The sequence below is a fragment of the Bos javanicus genome, chromosome 12 (genome assembly GCF_032452875.1).
Source record: "Bos javanicus breed banteng chromosome 12, ARS-OSU_banteng_1.0, whole genome shotgun sequence".
Classification (NCBI taxonomy): domain Eukaryota; kingdom Metazoa; phylum Chordata; class Mammalia; order Artiodactyla; family Bovidae; genus Bos; species Bos javanicus.
The window spans coordinates 74,910,583-74,925,638 of NC_083879.1; the positions used below are offsets into that span (position 1 = coordinate 74,910,583).

The 15,056-nt window shown below is 44.3% G+C and overlaps 1 protein-coding gene across 7 annotated transcripts in view; it reads left to right on the top strand.

The window, feature by feature from the left end:
* The window catches only part of MBNL2 (muscleblind like splicing regulator 2), a 161,186-nt gene that overhangs the window by 92,404 nt on the left and 53,726 nt on the right, over positions 1 to 15,056 (top strand). For all 7 annotated transcript variants that reach the window (XM_061435238.1, XM_061435240.1, XM_061435241.1 and 4 more), the window contains one exon: positions 13,257 to 13,421. In XM_061435238.1, the coding sequence (XP_061291222.1) occupies positions 13,257 to 13,421 (165 nt within the window). The remainder of the gene's footprint in view (positions 1 to 13,256; positions 13,422 to 15,056) is intronic.

Consider the following 15,056-nt stretch of genomic DNA (forward strand, 5'->3'; position numbering starts at 1 on the left):
GGTCAGGTGCCCAGGGTCAGGTGCCCAGCTCTGCCACTGACTCCTTGCAAGACTCTGGGATGTGGTTTCCCCCTCTCTGGGCCTCCCTTTTCTCCCATAAAGTGAGACTATTAACAGTCCCTCTGCTAAGCACTTGCATTGGAGGTTCGAGTGTGATTTACCGAAAGCACTCAGAAACTGCTGGTACATGATACGTGCACTATTATATAAGTCTTAGCTATTTTTATGGAGGGTAGGATCGCATCTCAGTACCCTGTGTGCAGTTCCATCCCCGTTTCTGGCCGTGAGCAGAGGCAACCGCAGCGCTTGCTGAATGAAGGAAGGAAAGGAGACCCTCAGCTCCTGCCTTCAGGAGACCCTCACCTCCGCTCTGTCATGTGCCTCAGCTGACCCTCCCCTAAGTGGCCAGGCCCACCCCCCCACCCCCATCCCATGTTTCCTGAATGAAGTGCAGTTTCCTCCTGCGGCCGCTCAGTTTGCAGGTCAGTCCCCAGGCAGCAGGTAATCCATACCAGCCTGAAGAGGAATGTGCTTCTCTGTGTTACTAAAAATGAATGTACCCTGAAGAGGACACTGTACCCTTCCCTGTCCTTCCAGTGCTTCTTCACCTGATTGGCCCTGTTTTCCTGGTTGTTTTCCCCCTCATCCTCCCTTTCCTGCCCACTCCTTCCCAATGCTCCATCCATATGTTAACTCTCCCTTCTCCCACCTCCTCCTGGAAGCCTTCCCAGCTTGACACCAACAGTCCATTACTCTGGCTTGTCACAAATATATTTATAATCAGGCGTGACATGCAAAGTATTTTAACATAAACACCTCCCAGGACAGTGACCAATCAGAATGCCCCAGAGCTGGGTCAGGGAGGCCCCCACCCTGCTGTGTCAGATTCAACTCTTTGATTCCTGAGATTCAGGAGGGAGCTGGTAGGATCTGGAGGAAGGGACTAGAATGACCAGAGAAGTGGGGAAGACACCTGACACTTGACAGGCTTGGGACTGTGGCTCTTTCTGCAGAGAGACAGAGGTATACCACCAAATGCCAACCTTTAGGTCTGAGTGTCTACCTGTATCCAAATTCCAGGAGATTCCCTCGTGTGGTTTCCATTCAGACTGAGAGAGAATCTACAGTAGCAGAAGGTGTATAATAAAGTTTGCGTCTTTGGCTAGATTTCACTTACTTGGAAAATGACCAGTTTCTGATAATACTTTTCAACTGACGATAATGAAAAATCATAGCCTGTGTTTCCTAAGCGTGTCCTTTGTTTTGGGTGCTGTGTGAAAGCCTTTATCAGGCTTCAGGAATTTGACCCCCACAGAGCGGTGGTGAGTTAGTCTGATGGTGGTGGTTTAGTCGCTAAGTCATGTCTGGCTCTTGTGACCCCCATGGTTGTAGCCTTCCAGGCTCCTCTGTCCATGGGATTCTCCAGGCAAAAATACTGGAGTGGCTTGCCATTTCCTTTTCCAGGGGATCTTCCCAACCCAGGGATTGAACCTGGGTCTCCTGCATTGCAGGCAGACTCTTTACCAACTGAACTCCAGAGAAGTCCCTGTGAGTTAGTCTGGCTTGTTTTCATTTTCCAAATTGCCAATCCTTAATCCCCTCCCCCACCTCCCTCTACATATATCCAACTAGATAATCCGATAAAGATCTTAGTCTCAACATGATCTGTCCCTTCCTCAAGGGTCATCCCAGCCCCTGAACTAGGCAGAGTTTCCCACAGTGTGTTTACAGCACCTTGAATCCCACCCCCCGCCCCCACCATCATGGCATTGCTCACTCTGTGTTCCAGCTGCCCATTTAATATTTACAGGGCTCGGCAGGTGATGGGGCTCAAGAAGATTTGCTGGCTCAAAGACAGGAGAAGTCATTTGACAGGATGCACTGAGTGCCTACCATGCGAGGGTCCCTGTATGGAGAGGTATAAGTTGTAGACCAGGGGACTTCCCTGGAGGGTCCCTGGAGGCCAGTGGTTACGACTTGGCCTTCCAGTGCAGCGGGTGCAGTTCAATCCCTGGTTTGATTAAGATTCCATATGCCTTGTGGCCAAAAAAGCAAAACAAGAAAGAGAAGCAATATTGTAATAAATTCAATGAAGACTTTACAAATGGTCCACAAAAATAAAAAAGACATGGATAAGGAAGGCCTGCTCTCTCCCACAGGAAACATCCTAATGTTGTGACATTAACAATTTCATGGAGCCTCTGTTTCTCCCATGGCCATGGCCATGCACGCATGGATGAATATGATGTCAGAAAACTAGATGCTATGAAGTCAAACAGTAACTAGACTAGTTCTGTATTATGTCCATACATCATCACCATCCACGCTGACTAATGTTCCTCTGTGACTCAGAAGACATCGATCTTCTAGCTAAATAGTTTTCGAATGAAGCATCTGATGCCTGGAAATTAGTTTCCTTACATAACTGGAAAAATGGAGGGACTGTTTTTGGTCTCACTAATTTCTCTTACCTGGCACATTTTCAGTTACTACTTAAAGTTAACAAGACAGAGAATCCTTACCAGTTAAGACAGAGCTTGGCCCCAGCATCAAATCGACGAACAGCTCTTTCCAATTCTAAAACACAGGAGTATGAAAATTTAAACTGCCCAGGCTCAAGGGCAGAGAAAAGGATAGAAATCTAGGAGAAAACCAGTGAAAAAGGCTTCTTCACATAATTGGAGAATCAAGGGAAGGAGACACGCTCAGTACATTTTAAAGCATATATATAAAAAGTTATCTTGAGGCTTAACGTTAATAAATTAATTAATTAAATTTCTCAGGCAGCCAAATTCATTTTTAGAAAAAGATTGAAACGTGCTTTGAAATGGAAAACTACAAACAATTCACCCTCTTTGCCTCTCCTCCCCACTTAATGAATTTTTATGTTTCATCTATTTAAAATGGTCACAAATTAGGTCTTTTTTTTTTTTTGAATTATTTATTTATTTGATCTATTTGGCTGTGCTGGGTCTTGTTGTGGCATGTGGGATCTAGTTCCCTGACCAGGCATAGAACCCAGGCCCCTGCGTGGGGAGCGTGGAGTCTTAGCTCCGGGACCACCAGGAGGTCCCCACAGACTAGGTCTTAACCACACAGCAGTGCTTGAAGGAACGGGGCAGTCACCTTGGCATGACTATAAGGAATCACAGATCTGCTCCCGGAGTACTGGCTGCCCTAAATGCAGATCGAGAGAGGGCCGACTCCAAGCATTTGCAGCTCCCTGTAAGGAAGAGAAAGCACCAGCCTTGGGGAAGAGCACTCGACCTCCGCTCCATAGTCCGGGGGAGGCAGAGGAATGATGTACTGTGTCTTCTCATATGGTTTTCTGGGGAGAAATGCAAACTAAACCACAGCTCCCATTGTGACCTGTGCCATGCATCTGCACAACCTGATTCATGTTTTTCCTTATCCTCTCCTAAATTCACTGCTCAGCAGTAGAGAATCTGGTAAAGAATGCAGGAGATGCAGGTTCAATCCCTGGGTCGGAAAGATTCCCCTGGAGAAGGAAATGGCAACCCACTCCAGTATTCTTGCCTGGAGAATCCATGGACAGAGGAGCCTGGTGGGCTACTGTCCATAGGATCACAAAGAGTTGGACATGACTGAAGTGACTTAGCATTCAAGAAAACAGCACACAGACTCACAGTTGTGCAGTGATTGGTGTGGGTAAAATCGAAGGTATTGCTAACTGCCTGTCAGCATGCCTGATTTTCCTTAGTTTATGCATCTGGCTGCCTCTCCAGTTTTCTTTTATAACATCCTACGTTTCCTCCATCCCTTGGAAGCAAAAGAGAAAAACACACCCTAGAAAAGTTTGTAAACATTCCCTTTTTATCTGTCTTTAATAATGGGGCCTCCCTGATAGCTCAGTTGGTAAGGAATCCACCTGCAATGTCAGAGACCTGGGTTCGATCCCTGGGTTGGGAAGATCCCCTGGAGAAGGGAAAGGCTACCCACTCCAGTATTCTGGCCTGGAGAATTCCATGGACTAAGTCCATGGGGTTGCAAAAAGTTGGACACGATGGAGTGACTTTCACTTTCAATCAGTATAATATTTTATGTTATTTGCCAAAAGAGTATAGCATACATAGACTATAAAAGATGAATTATAATATAAATTGGACTAAATTTCTAATAAGCAGAAAGTTCTTATTATAAATTCAACCATAATATTGATGAGATGGGCAATTGTTCATTTTGATGAGACTTCTGGTTATCATTTGCTTGTAGTCATTCCCTGAATCTATAATTTCCTCTAATTCTGATGCCCTTATGTGGCTTGTATTTTATTTGGTGTATTATGTAGTTGGAGCTAATGATACAAGGAGCTCATGTAGTTCAATTAGTTTATTTAAATTCAAAAGAAGCCTGAAAGCCTAATCTGTCACTTGCCTTAGAGCAGAGCTATTTCAGTCTCGTAGTTAATGTTAGAAATTAAGCCCCGATGTAAATAACCATTTTATTCCCCTACGCTTTGTCTTGCCCATATCTTTCTGGAAATGTGCTGGAGAAGGAAGAGAAGGTTCAGGCCAAATGTTAAACTCAACCTTTGCTCCTGACTTAGGCCCAGAAAAATGATGAACCCATAGAAATCTGCTTGAACCAAGGCCTTTGTTTTTTTCCAAAAACTTTTGAGAGATTTTGAAACTGGGAAACTGAGTCAGTGAGCATCTGATACACCTAGCCAGTTTAGTCACTGAGAAAATATCTGCTAAGCAACTTGGGTTTCCCAGGTGATTCACCGGTAAACAATTTGCTTGCCAATACAGGAGACGTGGGTTCAATCCCTGGGTCGAGAAGATCCCCTGGAGAAGGAAATGGCAACCCACTCCAGCATTCTTGTCTGGGAATCCCATGAACAGAGGAGCCTGGTGGGCTACAGCCCACGGGGGTCACAAAGAGTCAAACACAACTGAGCACAGCTAAGCAGCTTACATCACAGGGACCTAAGCAGTGGCCCCTTTGATTGAATTTTCTAGTTTCAAGCTGTGTACACTGTAGGTACTTAATCAATCCTCCAATTGATTTTGACTCAGTTTGCCGTTTCTGCTGATGTGCTCCATGCCTGGGCTGTCATATGGACTTCTCACAATTCTCAGAACTTATTGGGACTGTTGCCAACGTAAGTCTCTGGTGTCCCTTTTTACTATAACTTTTTTATGTGGCCTTCTCCTTTTACCAGATTAGGAACATTCCACAGGGAAATAGATATAGAATTGACAACATGTAGCAAATTATGGTTTTTTGTAGAGCAACTGCAGCTGTTTCTCAAGCTCTCACAAACACTCAAAGGGGTTAAGATACGGAAACATGATCACGCCTCCATTTGACAGATGAGAAAACTGAGGCACAGACTATTATATATTATGTGTAAAATTCAGTTTAACCATCTTGGGAGGAAGCCACAACCAGAACTGGGGATTTTCCCACTATGATGCATAGCTGCTTTAAACTAGATTAGTCATGCCATGTTAATCAGCCCTGACAAGTTTCAGCAGGAAAGATATTAAAGAAAATCAGATCTGAGGTTCTTCTAAAGAAAGAAAGAGAGAGAAGAAGAGTTGGCACTGATTGTGAGAACAAGAATAATAAAAGCGTTAAAGAGCTTGGTAGAGAGGCCGGAGCGAAGCACCATGATAGAGAGACTGAACTAGTATCAGAAAGGTGGTTTTTTAATACCAAGTATTTTATCTGCTCTGCAGAGAAGGTGTTAGTAATAATGATGAGAAGGATAATAATAATAAAAACTTACAGAGGGCTTACTATGTGCCAGGAACTGTCCTGGCATGTACACTGTATATGCATTAAATGTTAATCCTTCCCCAAGTCTAGGAAGTGGGAACTCTTGTTATCCCCATTTTACAGATGTGGCAACTGGAGACCACAAGGTCCCATGGAAAGAACAGCAGAGCTGGATTTTGAGCCCACATAGTCCAGGTCCAATATTTCGCAGGTGGCTAAGTGGTAAAGAATTTGCCCGCCACTGCAGGAGATTCAAGTTCGATCCCTGGGTTGGGAAGATCTCCTGGAGGAGGACATGGCAACCCACTCCAGTATTCTTGCCTGGAGAATCCCACGGACAGAGGAGCCTGGTGGGCTACAGTCCGTGGGGTGGCAAAGAGTTGGACATGGCTGAGCGACTGAGCACACAAAAAGTTCAGGTCCAGGGACTGTTCCCTTTACCCCTAGTGCAAACTGCCTCTCCAGGAACGAGTCCAAGACAGAGCCGGCTTCAGAAACATGGCTCCAGGACAAGAGGATCTGCCACCGCCTCAGGATTTTGCTAAATTGGTTTCCGTCATGTGGAAGGTGAGGGAAACTGAGAGGTTCTTCCCTGACTTCCACAGGATCCCAAGCAGGCCCCTGGACTCTGAATGTCCCCACAGGCCACTTGGGAGTGCGCACTGTCTGCCCCTAATCTTGAAGTGACGTGAAGTGAAGTGGCTCAGTCATGTCTGACTCTTTGCAACCCCATGGACTGTAGCCTACCAGGCTCCTCCGTCCTTGGAATTTTCCAGGCAAGAATACTGAAATGGGTTGCCGTTTGCTTCTCTAGGGCTTCTTCCCAACCCAGGGATTGAACCCAGGTCTCCTGCACTGCAGGCAGACGCTCTACTGTCTGAGCCACCAGGGAAGCCCCCAATCTTAGTGTCAGATTCTCCCTTCCACAGCCTGGCCGGCTCCCTTGAAAACGCCATCACGTGCTGAAAGCAATGAGCAGCCAAGACCCAACTGGAAAAGGTGAAATTCAGTGGATCAGGCTGTGACCCTGGCCCTCAACTGGAATTATCTCCCAAAGGGGCCTTTTTAGAGTCTGCTGATCAACAGCATGGCTCACACTAAGAAACAATTTCAAATTATCCTGAGTGATACCGCAGGGGTCTATTGTCAGTGTGAACTGTAGATCATATAAAATCCATTGCTTTTCCCATGGAAAACTAATGGGATATAGTTTTCTGTTAGCAATCCCTATGGGCACAACTCCTACTGTTAATCCCTGTAACAATCTCCTAATTAATCTGTTTTCTTTTTTGCTTCCATATTTTAACTGACTTTTTCAATTAAGAGCATACGAGGAAAAGATTCTGAAACTTACTTGTTTTTAAATAAGCAATTAGAAAACCTCCTTTTCCAATTATGCTTTTTCTTTCTCGCACCAACCTGATTCTGAAATCTTTTCTCAGCCAAAGCCGCATTTATTCTCTCCCACGTCGTGTCATATAATGACCATGTAATTCTGAGAGCTCAGATCTGTTGTTCTGCCAAGTACATGTTATAGTTATTTAACATTTTTCCTCTCGTCCTGTTGAGAATCAACATGGGTATTCTGTATTAGAATCTTTCATGGTTGCTTGTTTTAATAAACTTAATTCAGCTTGAAATTCTTACTTGCTTCTAGCCATTCTCCCTAAACTGAATTTTCCTGGAGTAGAGAGTATTTTTGGAGGTGGAATGAAGTGTACAAAAATCCTATGTAAACTATATCCCAATTCTGTTATTGTTTTTAAATAAATGGATTCCAAACGATATAAACCATTATATTAGATATAAAAATCTAATAATCGGGATAAGATTTTATTGTTGCTGTTGTTGTTCAGTCGCTAAGTCGTATCTGACTCTTTTGTGACCCCATATCCCTCCAGGCTCCTCTGTCCATGGGATTTACCAGGCAAGAATACTGGAGCAGGTTGCCATTTCCTTCTCTAGGGGATCTTCCCGATCCAGGGATCAAACCTGCATCTCCTGCCTTGATTGGCAGGCAAATTCTTTACTGCCGAGCCACCAGGGAAGCCCAGGATTTTATACATAGCATAAAACTTAAATCTGATGTGGCTTTTCTCCTGTTTCAAAACTTTCAGTGCAATCAAGGTCATAGCCCTTAACTTGACACCCAAAGTTCGTTGTTATCTGGTTCTAGTCAACTTCTTCCTGTTTTCTCTCTTAACATCCTCTCCACTGCAGCCCACACCGAGTTCTGTGATCCAGCCTTGAGAAACTTCATGAAGGTCCCAGATGGTTCAGCCCCCTAGCACATCCTCTTCCTCTTTCTCTCATGTTGGATTCTCCCCCTCCACACACACATGCACACACACACACGCACACGCACGCACGCACATGCACACACACTTCAGCCCCCACTCCCTTGCCAAGCTCCTTCTCATCCTTCAGGTCTCCATTTAAATACGTCACTTCTTCAGAGCCCTCGCTTGCCACCCGTCTCCATTCTAATGCTCTCCCTCCTCCTTCTCTCAGCCTTCTCCAGAACCCGCTCCATGATTTGTAATTAAACATTTGTCTGTGTCGCTGTTTAGCTAGTATCTGTCTTCAACACTAGATTGCAGGCTTCCGGAAAGGAGGCAGCAGAGCCTATGTTTTCTCATCTTTTAGTTCGCAAGCCCTTCACTCAGCACCTGACATAGAGCAATAAATATTTGTGGAATGAAGGAAGGAATGAGACCCTAACCTGGAAATACATATACCACAAACAAAGTGAATGTGATTCCAGAACACCTGTCGTGTCTGTAGTTGGTGGGTCCCCCCCTGGAGCGAGTGGAGTCCTCTGGGCTACCATCTCCACATTAGACCCAGACGTGGGACCATCGGCCTGGACTCCTCCAGGGCTCCTGTTTTCCATTTCTAGAAGGTTCTTCACAAGGAATCTGGGGTGGTGCCCCCCTACTCCGTCCCACAGAAGAAGCTGGGCCAGTCCTCTTCTCCAGGGACTGGGCCCTACCTCTCTTATCTCTCCGCAAACAGTCTTTAACCAGAAGAGGAAGAGTTAAAATAAAACAAGAAACAATCCTGGCAGTCACAGGAAGACTTTGCCAAGACATTTTTCATCTTTATTTCTTGGACCAAAATTGAGAGACACTATTTTTGACAGTTTTGTTTTGTTTCGCAGTGATATACAAAGATGCTTTACATTTCTGCTCACTGCCCCCTCTCCCACTCGGCTATGACAACTTGCTTTGATAATCAGCAGTTTTTGTGTGATGATGCATGTCCTGACAAATCTTACTCCTTAACTAAAACTTCTTACAAGTTGTTTACGGTGTCAAATAGCTTGTTATATTTTGACAGTAGCTTTTCCTTTAGGACTTACAGAGTCCTGTAGGATCCCTTCCTAAAATTCTGCTGCCTGGAGTTTTCCTGATGTTGAATTTGTATGCCTCAGACATCCATGCTATGATACCCTTCAAAATATTGATATTAATATTAGATCGAACTGATTCAGGGCCCTCTTTTCAAATATGGGTTCTTGCAGAAATATCCTATAGAATTGAAAATAACCTTAAATGTAAGATACTTAAATAAGTATAATTAAGTAACCTTTATCATGCTTTCAAATGAAAAGTTACTCTATAGAAGAACCAAAAAGCCAATCAAAATGTAACTAAATCTGTAGTTTTGCACTTACTGTAAAGAAGTGAAAAGGTTTTAGTTTCTCAGTTGTGTCTGACTCTTTGCGACCGTATGGACTTTAGTCCGCAGGCTCTCTGTCCATGGAATTCTCCAGGCAAGAATATTGGAGTGGGTTGCCATTCCTTTCTCCAGGAGATCTTCCCGACCCAGGGATCAAACCCGGGTCTCTCGCATTGCAGGCAGATTCTTTACCATCTGAGCCACCAGGGGCTATAAAGAGAATGATAGACAAGTATTTTTTCTTTCTTTGGTAATACTGACAACACTTCCTCAGTGCTTAACTACCTGACAAGTATTTCTCTGTACCTTTTATCTGTATTATTAATAACTCATCTAATCCTACACCAGCCCTTAGAGGAAAATACAGTAATTATTTTCATTGTACAGGTGAAAACATGATACACAAGAAGTTCAAGTAACTTGCTCAAAGTTACAAAGGTAGCAAAAAGCAGAGCCAACTTATGTGCCCAGGTTTTTGCCTTCAGAGCCTGGGGGCTTAACCACTTCTCTTGCCCCCATCCAATAGACAGAGCCAGGCAAATGAGCTTTTTCCACTCCCAAATCTTCATATATATTCTACTCTATTTTAAATCATGTTAAGTAGCCTATCATTCTGCAAAGGATAATGCTAGATCTTTACCCTCCCTGGATGTTACCTATTGCTAATAAATAGGTTGACATTGTGATGTAACTGAGCCAGGTAAATGTTGCTTTAGAATCCGGCCCTGCTGCTGCTGCTAAGTCGCTTCAGTCGTGTCCAACTCTGTGCGACCCCATAGAGGACAGCCCACCAGGCTCCCCCGTCCCTGGAATTCTCCAGGCAAGAACACTGGAGTGGGTTGCCATTTCCTTCTACAGAATCCGGCCCTACCACCCACCAATTATACAACCTTTGGAAAGTTTCTTGATCTTTCTGAGCCCATTAAGTGTTTCGTAACAGTGATCATTACAGCTGTTATAAGGAGAAAATGAGATGACCCTGTATAAACTGTCTGGCACTTGGGTAATCGATAATATTCCTCACTCCAAGCATATAAGTAAGAACGGTAGGAAATTGTATTAATTCTCATGGAAAAGAAGGTTTCATCAATAAATTACTAATTCAGTGTTGTAAATCATGTTCCATTCCCTGGAAATAGTTTGTACAGTTCCCTTAAGAGTCCCAGTTGTATCAAGAGATAAGAGCATTTACAAGAAAATCGTGTTTTTCCAGGCTAATCAAAATTTTTGCCTGCAGCTACAAAGCATTACATTAGGAGTGATGTGGTGGTTTAGTCGCTAAATCTTGGCCAACTCTTTGCGAACCCGTGGACTATAGCCTGCCAGGCTCCTCTCTCCGTGGAATTTCCCAGGCAAGAGTACTGGAGTGGGTTGCCATTTCCTTCTCCAGGGGATCTCTCCAACCCAGGAATCAAACCCGCGTCTCCTGCACATGTCTTCTGCATTGAAGGTGGATTCTTTACCACTAAACCATCGGGGAAGCCCCTTACATTAGAAGACTAGTGATCAAATCGACCATTATATGAACGAGCAAAATATAGTAGCCAAACTGGTAGACATCAGACTGTATCACAAATTCTGACTCTGTTCTATGGAACTCTGCTTTCGCAAATCCCCTCATGAGGCCCAATGTATGTTTGTGCGTGTAAGCCCATACGTACATCTTGTATACCTAGCCTTTCTGGGTGTCATCTCCCTAGTGAACTGACTGTGTTTAAAGAGAGTTTGAATTGAGGTTGTCTGGGCGCAACTTACCCTCTATACGAGAAACACCACTCTGTTTAGTCCTCCGCCACCCCTACTAATGGGCAGTGGCTACATCTGTATCCCATGACCACCTCCCACCATAGATGAAGTGAATGTATTTGGATGCCTGACATAAGGCAGCCAATCCAAAGGCTGGCCACACACCTCTGTTGAAGGAGCTGGCCTAATCTGAATGTGTTCTTGGAGATTTGATTGTAGCAAACCCCGAGATTAAGGCCATTGTCAAGGGAGGACAGAAAGAGAAGTAAAATAAGAGATGCCTGAGGCAAATTGGCAGGGCCGGAGGGACCCCAGGATATCATAAAACAATGAGTAAAGCAGAGTTACGATTAAATCTTCATCTTTAAATTCTACGGAGAGAAATAGATGGAGAGATGCCAAGACTGCTTTGATTCGGATTATTTTCAATTGCGGGTCCAGTTTGCCTGTATTTTTACGTTAGACCTTCCAATACTGGACCCAGGTTGTCTATTTCAGGAACTTCCCTGGTGGTCCGGTGGATAAGAATCTACCTTCCAATGCAAGGACCATGGGTTCAATCCCTAGTCTGGTAACTAAGATCCCCCATGCCCCGGGGTAACTAAGCCTATGAGCTGCAAAGTTAAGCCCATGCAGAAGACCCAGCACAGCCAAAACAAACAAACAAAAAGTGTCTATTGCATACATTAGGAACCTGGATGGAGCATCCACAGTATGAACTTGAGCCTAGAGACACGCCGACCTTGCCCATGGGTGTAGAATTACTTTAGCAGTAATGTGACCCATTCCTTCTGGGGTCCCTGTACCTGCCTCAGTGTCCTCCCTGCAGAGGGTGGCACAGTTTCTCATGTTGCAAACACTAGGGCCTCAGGACAGCACGGACTGATGAGCTCAGACCACCAGGACTAGACCAGGATCTCTGTCTGCCCCTCTGCACTGCAGCGCTGGGAGATTCACACTTGGGAAGGAGCCCGCGCTGCCAAACGCACAGCTAAAACAAGCGGGAGGCAGAGTGAGAACTCCAGATGTTTAGAATTAGGATGACTATAAACAAATTTGTGTCTCCAGATCCACCCAGCTCGCTTTTTAAAATTACTTTTATATCTGGTAAACAAGCTCATATTCTCTTTTCTTGGTTGCAAATAGACTAATTCTTCAGGGAATGACAATTCTCGTGCTGGTTAGCACAGTTCGTTATTCTTTCTCCAGAAATTGCATCATTCACACATCAAGATGATTCTTTCAATCGGTAGTTTGGAAAAGGTGGGAATTCAGTATAAACATTAATTACCATTTGCAGTCACTCTTCAAAGACCGACTTTAGGCACACCTGTCACCTAATTAATTTTATTTTTCACTGTGCCAACTTGAACGTCCCAGCGTTACTTTCGTTGTACACACTTCATGACATCAAAACCTGACATTAAATGTTATATAACTGTCATGGGAGCTGGGCAGGGACATGGGTGGCCGCGTTCATGTAGCAAGCTGATCTGTTGCAGGTGATCATCTGAGTTCACCTGTGCATCAGTTACTAAGAAATAACCACTCCTAGACTAATACTCCTTCCATCACTCAAATCAGGGATGTCTTCAGCCAACCTGGAGCACACATTTCAAGAAATCAGATAGTGCTGATTACTATCCCCACAGCATAAATGTGGCACATAATTATTCACATATTGTCATCGTTCCAGCATGCACATCTACCAAGTTCAAAGCTTCCCTTTTGATAAGGCAGAATAAATATGCTCCTCTGATCACCCTCCACACTGCCTGGAAGGGTCGACTTGACTCTGCAGTCACGTTTCCTTAGGGTCTTTTGTCAGAGTTAAAATCCATTCAGAACAACAGTAACATCTCAGGAAGCTTCTCTGTTCAACAGGTTTGAGCAAGGTTGATGATCAGCTAATGCCCAATCCGCTTCTTGTGTGTTCCAACTCTGATGTATATTCTAACACATCTGTGCTCGCACACACACAGATACACACCTTCGCGTAGATGAAGTGATTGTGAAACGGTTGACAAAGAGTTGAAAGCTACTTCTAACTGTGCTAAAACTAAAACTCTTTTTTTCTCCCCCAGGGCCGTTGTTCAAGAGAGAACTGCAAGTATCTTCACCCTCCCACACACTTAAAAACTCAACTAGAAATTAATGGGAGGAACAATTTGATCCAGCAAAAAACTGCAGCAGCCATGCTTGCCCAGCAGATGCAATTTATGTTTCCAGGAACCCCACTCCATCCCGTGGTGAGTACACTGAAGCTAACGAGGACGGGCTTGCTGATGAAAGTGTCCGTACGGGCAATGTACCAACCGTTGACCTAAAATGGCCTCTCTCTACTTTGTCTCTTTCACTACAATTAAAGCAAAAAGCTTTGAAGCTAAATAGATGCTGAAAAGAGGGTCTTTAGATTATCCAAATGGGAAAAAAAAAAATGCATGAGGAAACTGTAGGCAAAGGCAATTTCTAATCGATACCCGGAAAATCTGTGTCACTCCAGCTCTTTCTCACCAGTCACCTCCATATTTGAGCTATCTTAGAAGGGAAATAGTTCTCCATTGAGCATGTGAATCGATGATCTATGTAAAGAGGAGATTTTGATGCCTAAAACATGTTTAGCAATGCAACAGATTATTTCGTTTCAATGGTATCATTTTAAGGAAGGGAAAAAATGAAACCAGAGAAGTTAATGGATTTACCCAATGTCCTGCAGTTAATCGGTTGTAGAGCTGGGCCTAGACCTCAGACATCTTGACCAGGGCGCTTTCTGCTGTCTCCTCCACTCCCCACCACCACCCCCCGGACCTGAAGGAAGCCTGAACCAGGGTGCCTCAGCCACCCACATCTCCTGTCTCAGAGGCCTGCAGAGGGTGTGGCATCCGTGGTGAGGACCGCAAGATTAAATGCCAAGGGAGTTCAGTCTATGAATATGTATTGTGTAATATTTCTCCCTGACTTCAGTGTTTGAAAGTATTTCCTTAAAGGTCTGGAAATTGCTTTAGGAATGAGGTCCTGAGGGAGAGGAGTGCATTTTTTTTTTTTTTTTTGCCTTTAGTGAAGTTTGTTCACATTTGTAAATTATTTGTCAAAAACAAGCTAATTTAAAAAAAAAAAAAAGCAGTGAGTGAAATATGCTCTTTTTTAAAAAAAAAAAAGTACATACACAAAAGACGATTGTTTAAAAATCCGTCTTTATTGTATGAAAATTCTATTGTTATTGAAAGCTGCTAAATGAAAAAAGGATAGCTACCAGGGAGTTGTATTTTCTTATTGTGTGTCTGTGAGATGAGATGGGGAGGTGGGGGCGATCCAGGAAGAGGGGAGAGGATCTGGGTAGATGGTTGGCAGTTCTGCTCGTCTCCAGGTTTCTACCCAACAGTAGTGAGTGGCACCAAGTGGCCAGGAACCAGCTCTGCCCAGAGTGAAAAAGTGCAGGTGCCGGTGTGGAGGACCCTCAGATAAATAAGCTACAGTCTTGTAGGTGTAGACAGACTCAGGGGAAAGGCAAAGCAAGGTTCAGGCCCAGGGAACTGGATTTCAGATGAGGCAGGAAAGGCTGCTTGGAGGAAGTCCCAAATAAGTACATCTTAGGGCTTCCCTGGTTTGCCCAGCAGTAAAGAATCTCTCTGCCAATGCAGGAGACGCAGGTTCGATCCCTGGGTCGGGAAGATCCCGTGGAGAAGAAAATGGAAACCCACTCCTGTAATCTCGCCTTGAGAAATCCCATGGACAGAGGAGCCTGGCGGGCTACAGTCCAAGGGGTTGCAAAGAGTCAGACACGACCAAGCAACTAAGCACACACATAGGCATTTAAGTGGATCTATTTAAAACCACTCACAAGTATATTTTATGGTTTCTTTGTTGATACACACGTATAAATT